Here is an 18,555-nt window from a genome sequence, read left to right as displayed (position 1 = left end):
AGGGAGAACTTCTAAAGGTGGAGTTCCTGCAAATCTCCAAACCCCTCGGTGGGACATATGCTCGAAATGGTGGCTGAGGCCATGAAGCAAGGCCTCTAGAGCATGAGTGAACACACGAGCTAGAAGAACCTATTTGCAGTTGAGAAAATTTCAAAACTTCGTATTGAAAAATCACGGTGATCTCTGTGATCCAGTGACATCTTTCTATTATGATAGAATAATCAGGCTCAAGCAATAACTAAGAGAAAACGTGAGAGCACGTGAACCTTCTTGGTTGGATCGTTTCTCTACAGCCTGGTTCTCTAGACCTTACAGTGTCAGAGATTCTTCCCATCCTGGCAGTGTGGACCAAACACAAACTTCTGTCGGTCCCAACAGTCACCAGTGACTCATCCAGGCAGGGCAAGAGATCCTGAGGCTCACCCCAACCCACTTGATTTCACTTCCTAATTTAAAAAGAATTGGAGAGGAACCATGTTAAGCCCCATATTGTTAACCTAGAATATGAGCTCAAATTAACAATTTCAAATATTAAAAATGTCCTATCTGAATTTTATTAAATCTTAATACACTAGTAGTCTACAAATAAGAAATTTTAAGTCTTATGAGAAGCAAAGTCTATGGAATTGCAGGCAATTCATCTGTAAGTACCGATAAAAGGAGAACTGAAGAAATTTGAGCTTTCAGATCAAATTGCAGTTCCTCAGGGGGGCTCTCTAAGTCCACTAGTGGTCTTCAACTGAACATTTAAAAAACATTTAAAAACAATCATTCATGTATCAAATATTTCACATGTACCAGACATAGGGATAGAGTCATGAGCCAAAGAAAAGGGACACGGTCTTTTCTCTTATCACTTACTGGCTAGTAGGGTAAAGTAGCTTAAATAATCACTAAAAACAAACAAACAAAAAATGTAATTGAAAATTAGTGTTATAAAGCCAGAGGTACCTGTCTTGGTCAAGGCAGTCAGGAAAGGCTTCCCTGGGGAAGTGAAACTGAAGTTATGGTACTAATAAACAATCCATAGTCTTACAAGGAGGTTGGGGATGAGGAGAGCACCCTGGCTGAAGAAAGAGTACGAACAAAGACCTTGGAGAGGGGCAGAGCTTGGTCCATTTGAGGAAGCAAAGGGTGACCACTGTGGTGGGAGCAGCAGAGAGTCAGGGGTCGGGGAGGCAGGTGGGGGGAACGTTGGTATGAGGTGAGACTGGAACCCACACAGGGACTTCTAGTATTTTGATCTATCCTAAGAGCAAGGGGAAGCCAATGAATGTTAAAATCATGAGGTGACATGATGAGACTTATGGTTTGGAAAGATCACTGGCTGAAGTGTGGAGAATAAACCAGAAGTAGGCAAGAATGGGTTAGAGTTAGAGCAATGGTTTCTGAAGTCTGTTGCCAGGCCCAGCACCATCGGCATCCCCTGGGAGCCTGTTAGAAACGCATATTTCAAACTCCACCCCCTCCCCCCAGATCCACAGAATCAGAAAACCTGGAGATGGGTTAGTAATCTGTTTTAATAAGCACTTCAGGTGATTCTACTGGACGGTCTGAGAATCAATGGATTATAGTATTGATCACAATGTAAGATGAACTGACTTCAACTTCCAACCATTCTGATGGCAACTTGGTGACTACCAAGTGTTGGTACTCTTACCTCTTTTATTTTTTCCTTACAAATCTTATACTGCTTCTTCTGACTTTCTAAGAAAGTTGTCAAATCTTTCTTCTGCTGGGCCAAGATCTGTTGCTGGAACTTCTTCTCATCTGCTGCAGCTACCTTTGCCTGAAAAAATAGCAAATATGATCTACAATGAACTGCTCTTCACACAGAATTCAGCTGATCATATTCTCCAATGCATTAAAAGAATCCAAAAGTGCTGAATTAGTGTCCTTTTTTGAACAAATAATAAAAAACAAAATAAGGACATGCCTGTTTTGATTCTCTTGTATCAAACATACAAAAAAAAAAAAGGAAATTTTTACCATTGGATAATATATTCCCAGTTATGGGAAAAATATGGAGGAAAACCATACACATGTTTCACTGAACACACACACACAAAATATATCGGGTGAAAGGTGAAGTAAGAATCATAGTAAAAGATTTTTATGATACTGTTGATGGCCCAAGAGCTAAATTATAAAAATGCATAAATAATCAAGACTGGCTAGCTTTTTCCCAAGAATCTAAACTTCTAATTGATTATTTCAACTGTCAGATTTCTGAGTGGGATCATCTCTAGTATAACAGGCAAAGTTAATGACATTTTGTTTTCTTAGGCATCTGCTTAATTCGCAACAGTCGGACATCAGGGCATTTTGTGGACTCTTAAATGGATAGAATACAGACCAAATAAAAGATAACCCAATCAGTACTGGCTCCTGAAAGTGACCAAATCTAAGTTTCAGGGAACCATCCAGATGAAGCACACATTTAAGATGAGGTGCTCAGTGAACAGAGAGGGAATTATGCTTCATGGTTATTTCTATGTAGCTTTTCACTTTTATCTTGTATTATCAACAACTTTTCTGTTATGTACAATTCTTCCCACATATTTACCAAATCAAATGTCCAAGAAAGACTCTGACTGGTTTACTTAATCAACCTCATTCCTGTTTGGGCAGAGGTTTTCATGCCAGATTGCCTCATAGACTGATGGCTGTTTGGGGAACTGCTTCTACAATTCTGATTTTTCCTTCCATGTAGAGAGAGAGTGAGCGGGCATAATTACTGAAACACTTCTGACACCCTGTCCTCAGTCACTCCATCCCCACAGAGCACAAATTCACCCCAGCATTTTCACACCATGTAAGTCACATGGGGAGTGGGGGTTTGGGAAGGTGACTGGTTTAGCACTGCCAGTGCCTGGGTAGGCAAGTCTGTTTAATTTTGTTCAATATTAGCCATTTCCCTTCAGATATAAATCACTTCTCCCATCTACCATTTATCAATAATAAAGGTGACGTTTTGACTCTCTATCTGCCTTACCATCTTGTCTGTTTTTAAAATTAGTTTAGAACCTGGATGGGGAAGAGAGGATGTTCCTTAGAGGACCCATGCAATAGCCAGATCAGTTACTTGCTGCCATTGGTCAGGTGCCCATCTTTAGACCAATCAGCAGGCAGAGATTATCACCACTAAAAGGGACTATTTGTAGAGCAATTTTCCTTTGAAGAGAACTGTCGGTAAGGCAGGCACAGTGACAGACCTAATGGTACAAATTTCCAAGAACAGAAGCATCCCATTTCTTTTCATGTGTACCAGACCCCCATCAAGGGAGTGATGCTCAGAATATATCTGAATAGACAAGAATGTAATATATACTTTCAGTTACTATTTTAACTTTAAGCGACAATTCTAAGTAGCCCCATAAACCCAGAAACATCCTCCCCGCCACAAACCAATATTGTTCTTCCATTGCCAAAAAGCACATCAGTCCTGTCTCCTGCAGACATGATGTCGCTGACTGGAACAGGCTGGGCTTGGCTGAGGCACGGGGGCATGTGTGCATGTACTGACCTCCTTTTCTATGATAGCCACTTGCTTCTTGGCCAGCTTCTCCAGCTCGATGGACGAGTTGTTGGCATGCGTCTCCACCTCCTTCTGTAGCTTGAGGCGGTGCTCGTCCATCTCAGCCTTCAGCTTGTTCTCCAGGGCGATCAGCTGCTTCTGGTGCTGGCGCCGCATCCGCTTATAACCTGACATCTGTTCCCGCAACTCGTTCTCCTGCTCATGCTCATGGATCTGTCGTGTAACCTGATTTGGGTTGGGGAACAGAACTCAGGTAACCAGACTCGTGGAAGACAGACTCTCAGGCAAAGCAGAAGAATCCTCTGGTATAATTTTATTTATTATTGTCGCCATCCATTTTAATGATAATTTTCTGAACACTCACATGTCCCAGGCGCTGTGTTGGGTGCTCTTTACATTCTTTATCTCTAATCCAAAAAACCATCTCATTCACTCATTCATTTTATTCATCCATGAGGTAGGTGTGACCACCATCATTTTATTGATGAAGAAATTGAGACTTGAGGGAATTAATGTATTTCTTCAGCCAAAATATATTTACATCTTTTTGACATATCATTCTATATATCCTCAAGGTCACAGAGCTAATAAGGACTAGGGCTGGAATTCAGACCTGCTTCTATCTGATTCCAGAGCCATGCTATTTCCACTACACCAGGATTTCTCAATCTTGGCACTATTGACAATGAGCCAGATAATTCTTGGTTCTGAGAGGCTGTCTTATGCATTACAGGATGTTTACCAGCATTCCTCCTAAGTTAAGATAATACAAAAAAATGTCTGTAGACATTGCCAAATGTCCCCTGGGGGGCAAATCCCTCTGGTTGAGAAGCACGGTACTATATTATACTATTTATATGTTTCTTTTTAAAGATCATGTCTCTAATAGTCATAGGAATCTTGAATATCCTTTTAAAATAGTTTGAACAAGATTTATTTCCGGTTCTTGATATGAACTGAGAGAGCAAGAGTGAAAGTGACTGAGAGAAAGAGAAAGAGAGAGAGAGAGAGAGAGAGCGAGAGAGAGAGAGAGAGGGAGCGCTATCCTTCTAAATCATCTGTCTCCTTCCTCCCCTTCCCTGCAAAAAAGATGTTAACAAATTACACACACTCACTTGCTCTCCTAAAGAGGAGAAAGCCTTTCTATAATTTTTGGATGCCTACTTTTCTTAGCAATTTTTCCTTAACCCATTTTCAAATGAGTATCTAACAAACTGAAGATTGCAACTGTAAATTTCAGCATTTCTTGTTTCTTTACATTAAACCTTTTCTGATTTTCCAGTCTTTCCTTCAATTTATGACCCTTCATTATTTTCCTACTAGATTCTCTAGTCACTTCCTTCTAATCTTCCCTATTTTAGCAGAAAATCTTAATTACACAATTATGACTTTGGTTTTGTTTTTTTACTAAGAAATTCAGTCACTCCAATCTACTATTATAAGCCAACTCTCCCCAATCTAACCCTCAAACAAGTTTTACTGGAAATTTTCATGCTGCTATTAATTCTCTCTACTATTTTCAGTTTATGGGTCAAAGTGCATTTTGTACAAAGAACAGTTTGTTTCTTTGCTCTTTTTAGAAGGTGTCCCTGCATACTAGACTGAGTCCTTACTATCAAGAGTGCTGTTCTGTAACTGGATAGTATTATCAAAGCACACCATTAAACATAAGCTGAACTTTGAAACCTTTCCAGCTGAAACTAACACTAGGTTTCTCATATTCATTTCTCTTTTCTAAAGGACAATCCTCTTTAAAGTATGAAGAATAAGAGCAGAAGATATTTCAAGACCAAAAAAAAAAAAAAAGATACCATCACTAAAGACACATCTAACACTCTAAAGAAAATAAATCTATTTCTATTTTGTCATTACAATAACATTTTTAATGTACTTATTTCATGATAAAAGGAAGAAGCAGTTTGAAATACATGTGTACATTTCACTTTCTCATGCCTGCGTCTTCCTGAAGTTCAATTATAGGGAAAAAAATTCCAATGAACAGAAAGGATACCATTCAATCTTTTTGAATTCACTTGTTTTTCAGACAAATAAGGCAGTCAAGTGTCTGTTCTGGGGTAATGAGTTTGAGGCATGTTTTATCCACAAACTTATTTTTTTCTTATTTGAGCATTCCATCTTTAATCAGATTCCCAAAGCTGAGGCATGGTACACTCTACAGCTATCACAACACATTTAAAACTGGCTAGCAGAATGTCTGACAGGCTTGTGGTCAATAAAATATTTTCAGGATGGCCATTTTCCTAAACCAGGCAGTCTCCAGATAAAATGGAAATGACTTGTATCAAGAACACTTTCTATTCTAATTGGTGGGTGAGTCCCTGTTAAGAGGGTGGTCCTGCTGCATGCCAGATCATACGAGCTTGTGGCAGAGACAAATTACAAAGCTCACCATGCTACCACTGTACATAACTGAATTCCACAAGAGCCACTTTGCCTGCAAATGCGAATGCTTCCCATAATTTGGTTAATCATCATTTTAAACTCCTAATATCACCTTCCATTTGTTACAACTAAACTTTCTAAATCGCAGAGTAATTGTCTAAATTTTTAGGTACATTTAGAGATACTGAGTTTTAGAATTCCATGCTCAAGTTAGATGAATTTAAATAAAAGTATAACCATGTTTCATTTATGGAGTCTAACATGAAACATATAAAACATATTATCTATAGTTATGTATACCTGTGTGTTTTAAGTTTATACTTCATGTCTTATAAATACACTATGTGGTCAACAGAATTAAAAATAGCTCATAATTTTATTATACTTTATGGTTGACATAAGGTATGCTTTCACATGTAATTAATCTCTTTAATTTTTATAAAGCCTGGGATTTGCACTAAGGTCCTACAGCTCTTGAATTGCCTGAGAAATCCACGTTACCAAGGCAGCAAAGAAAGAACCTTTCTGTTAGGAAGTAATGGAGGGGAAAAAGCATTGGAGAGAGTGGTTAAGTCTAAGTTACAAACTGAGTAATTCTAAGAATGAGAGAAAGTTGTAGAAAGGTAATGACTGGTTTTCACAAGTGTGGTGTCAAAAATGTGATCATCTAAAGGACGGCAGCAGCATCCTGCCATACCTAGCAGGCTGCTTGCAGACAAATCTCTTTCCACCCCTCACTATACAGGTGACCTTGGGCAAAGTACATAACCTCTTGAAGTCTCTCAATATCTTCATATGTTAAGAGGAAATACTGCTATAATGAGATAACACTTGTGCCTTGCAAGGTGTCTGATACACACAAGATATTCAATATATGTTGGTTTCCTTCTTCCGCCAAGCTAAGAGTAGGGTGTTTTTTAAATCTCTTCCACTAAGCATTTCTGATGATGGGGACATAGATCAGAAGTGGATCCAAGAGAAACGGCAAGTTTAACAATAAAACTGTTGTTATGCCTAGGTTGTGGATTAGAATATATAATTTCTGAATCTGAATTAACTATTTCGTATACTTGGAATGATACATAAAAATAAAGAACAACAAAGGAAGACTGAACTTTTTTCAGAAAGTTTCTACAGCCATTGCCTTCTACCCTGTTTAGTTCTAGCAAATTTTGGCCCTAAAACAAACCACTTCATCCAAAGTGTACTGTATGCCTACCAAGTACCGAATACTGCACTAGAAGGCCAATAAGCAACTTACTGAACATAAAAGAGGAGCATGGTGGCTGATAACATTACTCTCTTCAGAGATCAAAGGCACCTTACAAGATTAATTATGTGTAAGAATCAAAATAATGTGTATGATAAAACTGGCTACCTCAGCACTTAGAACAAATGAAATTTATAGCAAGTTCTTAAAAAGAATACAGTGAGTCACATTTTGGCATCAGAAATTTGACATTTCACTCTTGAAAACACCTAGGGAAAAAACATTTTAAATTCATACTAAAAGTAATGACTGGTAACAGGCAATTCTGCCTTGTACAGAAAAACTGATATGAAGAACTCTGAAAACACACACTTATAAACCCAAACTCTTCTGTGATAGCAGGACTGGAAGAGACTTCATTCATTCATTGTTCATTGATTCACTCACTTGTTCATTCATTCACTCAACACATGTTTACTGAGGGACTTTGGTCAAGTGGATGGGGCATATAGACTGGGCAGCACGAGTGAAAAATGGTATCAGGAAGGATCTTAGTGAGATTAAGAAGCCAAGAAAAAGGAAAGAGGAGATACACAGCATTTTGATAAGCAACCTCTGGTGCACCACCCAGGAAGAGAACACACTTCCAAGCATTTAGAAACAGAACAGCAGGGCACATGAAAGGGGGAACAGTAGCATTTACTCTAATATTTTACACTGGTCTATCAAACTCATTCAAGTACACGACTTCACAATTAGCTGAATGATTAGGTTGCGTTTTTTAAAAAAAATCAAGTGAAGATTTCATTTTTATATGAGCTCTTTTATTGAATCTGATAAAAACCAAAGTAGAAGAATCTATATTTGTATGGATAGAAAAATAAAAATTTTTCTCCTACATGCTTTCCTGGAGATTAGAAACTAAGAGGTTCACACCCCTCTCATTAATGTGTATTCTAACATCAGTTCCCATGTTTTGGACCACTGCATTCTAGTGAGTACTCCTCCAGAAGGCCAAATGTTGAACTGTCTGATAGATGTGGCCTTGGTGCTCTTTATAGGAACACCTACTATGGGAACAGCCGGTGACCCAGAATACTATGAAATTTTAAGAAATGACATCAAGGGGGAGGGTAGCAGTAGAGTGCATGCTTATCACGCAAAAGGTCCTGGGTTCAAGCCCCAGTACCTCCACTAAAAAATAAAATAAAATAAAAAATTAATTTAAAAATACATAAAGAAACCTAGTTACCCCCCCCAAGAAAAATTCTTTTAAATGACATAAGATGTAACAATAGCTGAAAATACTCTGATGAGTCACTAATCTAATTAAAATACTAGCCTCTCCATTCAAGAACAATTAAAAACTCAAGGAAGGCACTTCTCAAAGGCCCAAGAAGTCAGGTGAGTAATTTTGAAGAACTACATAAACATCTCCTTACTCAGGTAACAAATCAGCCCAATATGAACTTTCGTACAGAAGAAGAAAAAGAAAGAATAAAAGAGATCCCATGAAAGGCCCTTCCTTCTAATTTTTCAAAAGAAGGTCAATAATCTCTGCTCTTAAATGATTATAATAATAATTTAAAAATATATGTATATCAAATTTGAAAGTTCCCTCAGGGTTTCCTCTAGTATCAAGGTCTTTTGTTACAAGTGCAATTGTGCAACAGTGTATCATAACATAAAAAACTCAGTTTTAAGGTGCCAAAATAATAAAAAAAAAATCTAGCAGTAAAAGCCTGTAGCCCATGGGCTTAATACATTTGTCAATAGCCCCATTCAAAAGCAAAATGTAGAAAGAATTGCTAAGGGGAAAAAAAAATCACAGAGATAGGCCTCTTTTAGGTTTATGAAGAAGGGGCAGATTGATAAACAAATTTGAGGAATCGTAATTTTTTTTGTCAGTTTGCAAGTCTAGTTAAAATATATACTCATCACTTATTTATCTAGTAACTGATAAACTAATTTCTAAATTCTTTTTCTTTTTGCTGTTCACTTTCGGATCACTCTGTGGCTTGTTGGCACTTCTGCTAGAAGATTACAAAGAAAGAGTAAAACCAAAATAAATAAATCAACATAGTATTGCTACTAACTATGAGAAGTGAAGAGAGGTTTCAGCAATGACTTGATTATTCAATACGCTGGACTTTCATTTCCCCATGATCTTGTTCTTATTTTTATGTTATTTTAAGTAATTTTAGCCCCTTTCATTTCAGCAGGGATCTACGAAAAACACTAAGGTTTGAGATAAATTTTTAAAAATTAGATGCTTCTTTTTGATATTCCAATGTCCTGATTTATATATTCCTATTGGAATTAGCCTTTGAAAATAATATAATGGGAACTAGAACTGTAGTACTTGATAACACACATTAAAATATCCACACCAATAGTTATATTGTCCAAAAAGGGACACAAAACGGCATACCACCACATCACTTTTCCTTTTAACTTTTTTTCTCTCTAAAAACCATCAAATACAAAAACCATTAAACTCTGACAAGCTTGCATCAATCCCAAAGCATCACATTTGGAGATTTTACACATGAAACAACTTATTTTGTGGCTATAGCAACAGCCTATTGCGACTCTGTTTTTAACTTAATATAGGTGGGGGAGGGCCTTTTAGCAAATCCAAAGTCCATCAGAGAGACTGATCCCAGCGTTCCCTGGATGTGCACTGTGAAGCCTGCAGGATTCCGAGGGGCTCCTGAGGTCTTTGCCCATAGCCCTGAGATAGCCTAGTAGGGAAGCAGCTTTCATCATCCACAGAAAGGGAGACTGTGATGGCTGAGATGCACACAGGGTGGCCCTGGGTGAGTTCACAAATGGGAGCGTGAGATCATTCTGGGATGGCAGTAGTGATCTTCCTGGGAGGCAGGAGAGGTCATGAATATATGATGTGGGAATGAGGGTGTGGCAAGTGAGAAGAGAAGAGAACCCGTCCCAGAGGGTTTGGAAAGCCCGCTTGGTACAATATCTGCTTCACATTTAAAACCTGCTTATGGTGCTCTGATTCTCAGTGGTGGTTCAGCATTTCTCCTCTCACTTCAGCATGCACAGGTCTGGATAAAGGTGCAAGTCTCACAAGAGTCAGGGGTAAGTAGTAGTATTTCCCAAATACCATATTTCTTTTTTTGTCAGATACCATGGTATGAAGATATTTACTATTCAGTAATTTCATGATGCTTTATTTAGATTCAAAAGCATGTTTTGTAGGTGCTTAACAATCATTAGCAAATACATAGTGGACATTTTAAGACCTCCATTACACAGTATGGCATGCATTTAAAATGAAAAATTGCCCACTGAAGAGACAACAAGAAACTTCTATACAAAGGACCTTAAAGGCAGGCTGATTTATAAGCCATCTAAATTAAATTGCTTGCTTTTAGACAGCAGTAGGCATAGCAATATGTAGGTGCTTTAACTTCCATTTTCTTTCTATTTGGGTTTTTAAAAATTATAACCCATTATCAGTCCCAAAGGTAACTAACTGAAAAGCCTTTAAAACACTTGAGAGATAAAAGTGGAAATCAGATTTAAAAAATAGGACAAGGAAAAGAATCATTTCTGGGTCGGCCTTGGATGATGTCATCACAGGTTCTAAATGTAACAGCCAGGCAGTGTACACTAACTCTTCCTGCCCATGTGACTTCCAGCATCAATCTGGGCACAACAACTAATATTTCAATAATTTTTTTGGCTGAGAAGTGATATTCGGAAGCAAAAGATTAAAAAGAGTTAAGAGTGCCAAGGATGAAACGATGTGAGTGTGTGTGTGTGTGTGTGTGTGTGAGTGTGTGAGTGTGAGTGCGCACGCGCACGCGTCGGGGGCCAAGGGGAGGAGGCATGAAAACTAACTCTTCCAGTACACACCCCTTTTGCTACTACAAGGGCATCCAGCAATCACATTTGCAATAGTAAAAATGCTGAAGGTTCCTACAGTATCTTTTCTTCCACAACCATCCCTCCCCTCTCCTACAAAGCCCCTCTTGCTTTATTGGTGCCAGGAAAATTCTTCAGGGGTTAAATGGGGAAGTGCAGCCACTACCATTGTTGCAATAAATAAATGAATGAACCAGAACGAACCAGCAATCCATTCCTGGGAAGCAAGTATCTTATTTCCTACAATTATATACATTAGCCAGAAACCATATTTTTTTTTAAATTGTGTTTTATCTTTTGATGTGGGTATACACATTACAGACACACACATGCACCTATACAAAAAGAAGCATAGTGCCCTGCATACACATACATCAAATACCTTTAAAATATTTTTAGCATGAATATTTCAATGAAAAGACAAATAGCTTTTACAAAATTGGATAGATTAGCAACTTCATCTCAAAGGCCTTTTATTTTGCACATACAGCATATATAAATACACACACACAGACACACACACACACACACACACAAAGGGTTTTTTTTCCCATGCCGGAGACAATGCTAAAATATCTGAGATCAGGTTGCTATGCCAACAGATTTTTTCTAAAATGAATAAAATTATTAGGAGGGAGAAAACATTCTTGACTCCTTTCCTCCCATCCATGAAGCCGAGAGAGGCTCAGGGAGGGCGAGAGGCTGCCAGATGGGGAGGAGGGGAAGGAAGGGAAGGTGGGTAGAGGGGTGTTTGCTTACCAAAGATGCTGATTTGATCGTGGCAAAGCGCTCTCTGTTCCGGTAGTGGAGGGCCTGGCTCTGAACTGACTGGGTAGGCCGCGGCTCAGGCCTGGGATCGCCGTGGCCCGCCTCATCCCTTATGAATACATGATCCTGCAGAAATGGATAAAAACAAGGAGAAAGTCCAGCTGTGCTCTTTCCTCGCCGGCTGCCTCTCTCTCACCCCTCTTTCTGCACAAGCACTGCTGTTTGAAATGCATAGTTTAGCTCTCTGCTAGTCCCCGCAGCTCCCACGGTACAAAATGAATAAGCAACACATTGCAGCCTTCAGTTAGGAATGTCAGCTGATCGCTAGTGGGATGCCTTCTGAATCCCTGGCAGGCTTTTTCTTTACCTCCAGAATTACATATATGCAAAAGAAAAAAAGAATAGAAAAAACAAGGCAATGTACAGACTCCTTAGAACAGTTTGCTTAAAACGCTGTAACCAAATAATTCCTTTAAAAATGTCATGTCCATGTCTAGCAAGGAGGATGCTGGTGGCTTTTAACATAAAAGCGAGCCTCCGCCTCATTCCCTTGAAAGATCTGCTTTCTCAATTTAATTTTATTTGAGATCTGTTTGGTAGGATCATCGTTCTGCCTAGAATCAGTGTAGGCTTGTGCTGAACTGCCTCTCTGTCTTGTGCTGGGAAGATTCGGCAGTCACTGAGGGATCCTGCTTTCCAGTCATGATCGTACACAGTTCTAGCACCTTCTCTCTACAGCTTCTGAAAGGATTTTTTTTTAGATTTAAAGAGACAGGCATACAATTTTAACCAAACGATACTTTCACAAATTCTTCCTCAACTCAGTCTCCGTACAGTCACCAGAGTGAGTAAAGCTGGAATTTAACGTCCTTGACTGATTTAATCAATTCTGTGCTTCTTGATAGGCAAAGATGATTAATCTTGTTGTAACGCCCATGAAAAATAACATTCCCTGGAAGGATGATAATGGATGTTTCTTAAATGCAATTGAAAGGACTTTTAAAGGGGAAAATGCTTTCAAAGGGTGATGCTTTGCTCTAGAAAAGACGGAGTGGTCAGTCAGTAAGAAGCTCTACCCCTTCAGAAAAAAAGATACTATAAAAATTAATAGCTCTAAAACATGTACAACCATGGGGGATTTTAAAGTAGTACATGTTCAGGATAGGGAAGGAGAAATTGATTCTCTTATTGCCCTAGGGTTTTAGGAGAAACCATGGTGAGAAGTTAGTTTTGCATTTTGTCCATGATTATTTGAAATTTTTTATAATTGCTCTTTCCTTCATCAGATAACAAAATTAAAGAGATTTAAAAAATACAAAATCTTATTATATAGTCTAAAATTTTGAAAAGTCAAAACATATACTCCTTGAGGAAAATTAAATTTTATATCCCAGTTTTTATGTAAAAGCCAAGAGCCATGATTAAATTCATTACTGGGCTGATTTTCTTTTTCCTTTTATAAAATTACAATGCTTCAGAATGTTGGGAAGGTATGTAGCATTACATCTATGTTTAGAGTTTTTTTTTTTTTTTTACTGTACTGTGGTCTATTTTGCTTTCAAATAATGAAGACACCTTTAACACCACTGAAGGCATACTTACCAAATTCAAGGGGTGTTCTATTGCTGTGCTGTCCAATAAGATAGCCATTAGCCACATGGATATTTTATTTAAATAACATGTAAAATTCAGTTTCTAAGTCACACCAGTTATGTTTCAAGATAGCCACTATGGCTGCCATACTGAATAGTGTAGGTTTGGTTCATTTCCATCATCACAGAAAGTTCTATTAGATAGCACTATAGGTTAAGAATGCATCTCAACCTGTATTTTTGAAATTTATTAAAAAATACTCGATAAGTCAATTAAAATTTTTCCACATTATTTCCAGGGAAATATAAACTCTTATTTTACCAGGCAAAGAGAGATTAGGTATGGGACTAGATTTATGCACTAGATTTAAGGTTCTAGAGAGGAAGGCACTGGGATCTAATACCAATCATATTGCTGAATATTTATTACTAAATTATGTTATCTCCAACATGGGTCTTACTTAACATTATAATCCCAGAAAAGCAAGAAGCTTCTAAATGTCAGTAATCAGAAGAGACAGACTAGGTAGAGGCCTGTGGTTTTATAGGTCACAGTTTTGGTGAGTATTAGACAACATTAAGTACACTTGCTGAGAGGGAGCTCTCGAATGCTGTGGCAGCAGCTCAGTTTCAAATTGTAAAACTTGATTTACAAAGTTAACTAGGACACCAAAATCCACACTATTCATATAACAGAATAAAACAAAACAAATTCATGTGCAAATATGCGTAACTTTAATATTTGTTTTCTCTCAGATAAAAATTAACACTTGTAGTTTAGGACCCTGCTTATCAAATTAAAAGTCACATTATATTTGCTAAATTTTTATACTCAAGGATATAAAACACCCTGAAAAAATTAAAATGTGTAGTCATAGTTATTTTAGTTGATATGTAGCTAATTAAATAACCCATTAAGGTATATTTAAAAAATAATGCTATTTTAGAAGTTAGTCTGAAGAATAGGTCCAAAATTTTAATCTATTTTAAGTATAATAAATAATGCTCACAGTAGAACTCTTTGCTACTCCTCCCAATATTTTTAACTTTTAAAAAAGAATTCTTAGTTTCTGTAGCAGCTTTGTAACAGAGATTACCAACACAAAAAGTCTTCAAATATTATACCACAAGGGACCACAAAAAAGGCAAAATTAGTCTAACAGTGGATAGCCACTTCATGTGCATAGGGAAATAAATTTTAAGATATTCAACACCACTGCTTAAAACAAGTTCAAAACTCTGCAGACAACTTAAAGCAATTTTAAAATAAGAGGAATGTGACTTGAGAAGCAAGTTAAGAACAAATTAAACTATCAGCTTTACTGGGTATTTTGCCTGTTGGTTACACTGGACCCTTTAAGTAGCAGTCCTTTTGAAAATGATTATACCTGGCTCCCAGAATTTCTAAACTGAACACATTTTAAGATTGTTAATGGAAAGGGTCAATTTGCTATTTTATGCAGTTAAGCACTGCTGCGTGTTATTTACAAATGATGATGAGAGGGCCAACATCTTTGATGCTGAAGAATGATTCTAGAAGATTAAGAACAAATACCATGTCCTGCTTACCAAGACAAAATATATGACTTGTTTATAATTTATCTTTAAAACATTATCATCCAGGAACAAACAAAACAGCTTTTTGAAAAACCAGTATGTATTGGGGACCAGTTTTAAGTAAATCTGTGTTCATCTGATACATTTATAATGTTCTTTCATTGCAAAAAATGAAACTTCCTGAGATTAAAAAAAAAAGTTGTCATAATGTTTGCTCAAAACTTTTAGTAAAAAAAAAAAATTGTAGGGAAGGGTATAGCTCAGCGGTAGAGCACATGCTTAGCATGCACGATGTCATGGATTCAATCCCCAGTATCTCCATTAAATAAAAAATAATAAACAAACAAACCTAACTACCCTACCCTCAAAAAATCCTTTAGTAAAAATAATTGAACTTTATACAACATAGTGAAGTATGTGAAGCAAGAGACACAAATCTTACTATTACACCCTGGGCAAGGGGCTTTACTCTTTATTTAGAAGTTTCCCCCTAAATATCCTACTATTTATGCTTTGAAATGAAGATTCATGGTGTGGTCACTAGTTTAAAGTTTCTAGATTAACTTGAGATTAACCTCAGAAGCCACTCCACTGGACTCTGTTCTGTTTTGGGTATACCTTTATCACACCCTTCCTCCTGCTTACACTTGTCTGTCTGTGCATGAGACTGTGAGCTTTTTGAAGGCACAGTGAATGTGGTCTGAAAAATCTCAGTCTCCCTAGCACCTAGCACCGTGCTTGACACTTTGTAGGCAATTCAGTAAATATTTGCTGAATAAATAAGCTCCAGAGTATAGGTCTGAGGAGATTGTGAGAAAATGACATTTTCTCCTTTATTATTTAACAGAATTCGAATTTGTATTTCATAAAAAACCTGCCACTCTGTACTCTAAGGAAGTCATAAAATAGTGACATGCACACACAAGCACCTCTTTACGTGGAGGGAGGGAGGGGATCTAAAAATGGCTTTTTTTCTGGTGACAAGAAGCCTTTTTATAGATTCCCATACTTCTCACACTGTGGAGAAGGGATCAGCAAACCTACTATCTCTTTTGTTTTGTTCATTTTAAAATTATTAAATTATTGCCTAAGCAGGTGCAGCTATCAAAAGCTGGGGCTAGAGGAAGGGGAGAAGATGGAAAAGGGTCTCTTCACCTGGAAGGATAGCTTATCAGGGAGAAAAATCAACCAGCAGGATGCTGAGGATAAAGCTGTCACTATAGCGAGGTGGTCAGTGTGACTACTGTTTAAGAAACATTAACATTACCTTCATATGTTAATTTACTTTTACTTTGCCCAATGTGAGTGGAAGAGTCAAAGAACCTGCTCCTCTCTTCAGCAAAAATAGGAAAGGCCACTGAAGCAAGTGAAAATTAAACTAGAACATCCTATCCCCTCAAGGACATTGCTCTTTTTTCTCCCATGAAAATGGTAAAGTTGTTCTTTTTAAAAAGATGTGGGAGGTGGGGGGAACCTCGCTAACATTGACTATTAGGAAGGGCCAAGTAAAGCTTTAGGAGTTAGGATAGAATGGTTTTTAAAAATAGTCTCTAAAAAGAGGCCATGATGACTAGAGTTCATTAGGTAAACTGAAAATAACAAGTTGATTAATGAACAAATAGTTTTAATATATTAAAGTCTTGTGATCTGTATTAATAGAAGGCAGCAGCAAGCAAAGATAACTGATTTTAGACTTTAACAGGATAAAACTATATCTTTTAACTGACAAATTAAAATACTTTGTTGCTTCGGATGATACTAAAATCTGTTTGCTACTGCTAAGTACACAATGGTTTTAAGGAGTAGAGTGGAAGCTTAGAGGCAGGCTAGGTGACCACAAAAAAAAAAAAAACTAATCTGGATTAAGAGTTTGCCCTGGGACTCATTTGTGAATAATCAAGAATTGAGGTGTAAAGTTGTGTCCTATAAAAGTTCATCTTCATTGAACATTTACTGAGTGCTTACTATGTGACAGACACCAGGCTAGGGGGCATGTGAAAAGAGATGTCCTTGAGCAGCTAACAGTCCAGAGATGTGGTGAATATTCTTGTTGTTGGAAAAAGCAGTGTGGCAACACTAGCAAGGGGAAAAGAAATAAGTGCTTTAAGTTTATTTTGTCAGAATATACCTTCTGTCTTATCAAATCATTCTTGCTCAAAAGGAAGATTAGATTAGGATACCTTCAGTGCCTGGGATAGACCAGAGTAGAGGCAAAGACTGGAGAAAAAGTAACCTGAAATTCTGATGTTAAAGGAAAATTTTCAGCGTCTCCTTTACATTTTGGGGGCTTTATCTGTGACAGAACTGTCCTAAAATCAGGGCATCTTTATTCTGGATGCAGAACAGGTAACTGCAAGTCACGCTCCTACTAGTTAAACACGGCCTTTAAAAGTAAGTTTACTTCCTACATAAAATGGTCATCTGTTCATATATATGATTTGACTAATTTAGGATATATCTGTAATCTGGATTGTAACAATCAAGGGTGAGGAACAAAAACTTCCCCACCCTTATTTTTATATTTTGATATTTATTGAGCATGTTCTTATTGTCTAGAGTACCATCATTGGAGAAAATCTATTCATTTAAGTCTTTCAAATCATAAAGATAATATTTAAGATTATTTGACCCTTTTAAATCCATATGTTCAATGAACCAAAATAGCATGGTGTCTGGTAATTAATTCATTCACTGTGTATTTTCTGTTTGTTCATTCATTCATTCCACAGCTATTTACTGAGAGCCCATGCTGTGCCAGGCACTGTTTTAGGTGCTGAGATACAGTGCAGGACAAGGTAGGCATAGCCTTATCCATGATGAAATTTATATTCTACTCATGAAAAAATTACACAAATTAGTACATAATAAAGTTTTGGATAGTGACAAGTATTAAAAATAAAATAAAATAGAATAATGAGATAATGGGTAGAACATTATTTATAATATGATAATTTACTGAAATATATAGCTTTCTCTAAGATTCTGGAAATATAAAACTGGAAAGTGTTTCCTAAAACAATATTGACTGCTTTTTCTCTAAAATAATCTTCATGGTCACAAATTATGATAGACCCAACAATGCACTACCCAGATTCCCCCTTTAAGGAAGGAGCTGCTGTTGGCAATCATCTTTGACTGTCAGTTCTCGGGGCTGCCCTATCGAGAGCAGCCTTGTCCACGTTCACACTCTTCCTGGGTTTCACCTATGCAACGACTGACCTGGCTCAGTATGGACAACTCTGAAGGACTCTTTTAGCTCCAGAGCTCCCTGAGGGGTTGGTTGAGGCTGCCATTGGACCTCCATCTCAGTTCAATTTTGCCCTCTACCCAATGCTGCTTCTTTCTCTTCCCTTCCACAGGGGTTGACCCTAAAGGAATTTCCTAATTAAAAACAAAAAATCTCCCATGCTAAGCCATCTCAGCTCTGCTTCCTGGAGAATCCGAACTGCAACGTGTTACCTGCACCTACATGTAATACGGTGTAGCTACCACCTATCTGCACGAAGAAGGGAATTACCAGGCTAGTGGCTTTTAGGGAAACAACAAAGAAAAAAAAAAAAAAAAAAAACCCTTCAAGTGAAATCCAAATACATAAT

The 18,555-nt window shown here is 37.5% G+C and overlaps 1 protein-coding gene across 2 annotated transcripts in view; it reads right to left on the bottom strand.

Annotated features, from left to right (window-relative positions):
* TAOK3 (TAO kinase 3) overlaps positions 1 to 18,555 on the bottom strand; it is a 145,742-nt gene that overhangs the window by 19,225 nt on the left and 107,962 nt on the right. For both annotated transcript variants that reach the window (XM_032471605.1, XM_006192701.3), the window contains 3 exons: positions 11,802 to 11,936; positions 3,527 to 3,763; positions 1,661 to 1,789 (listed from right to left, as the gene is read on the bottom strand). In XM_032471605.1, the coding sequence (XP_032327496.1) occupies positions 1,661 to 1,789; positions 3,527 to 3,763; positions 11,802 to 11,936 (501 nt within the window). The remainder of the gene's footprint in view (positions 1 to 1,660; positions 1,790 to 3,526; positions 3,764 to 11,801; positions 11,937 to 18,555) is intronic.

This window comes from Camelus ferus, chromosome 32 (genome assembly GCF_009834535.1).
Source record: "Camelus ferus isolate YT-003-E chromosome 32, BCGSAC_Cfer_1.0, whole genome shotgun sequence".
In the NCBI taxonomy this organism is placed as follows: Eukaryota; Metazoa; Chordata; class Mammalia; order Artiodactyla; family Camelidae; genus Camelus; species Camelus ferus.
This window is presented reverse-complemented; position numbering and strand designations above follow the sequence as displayed.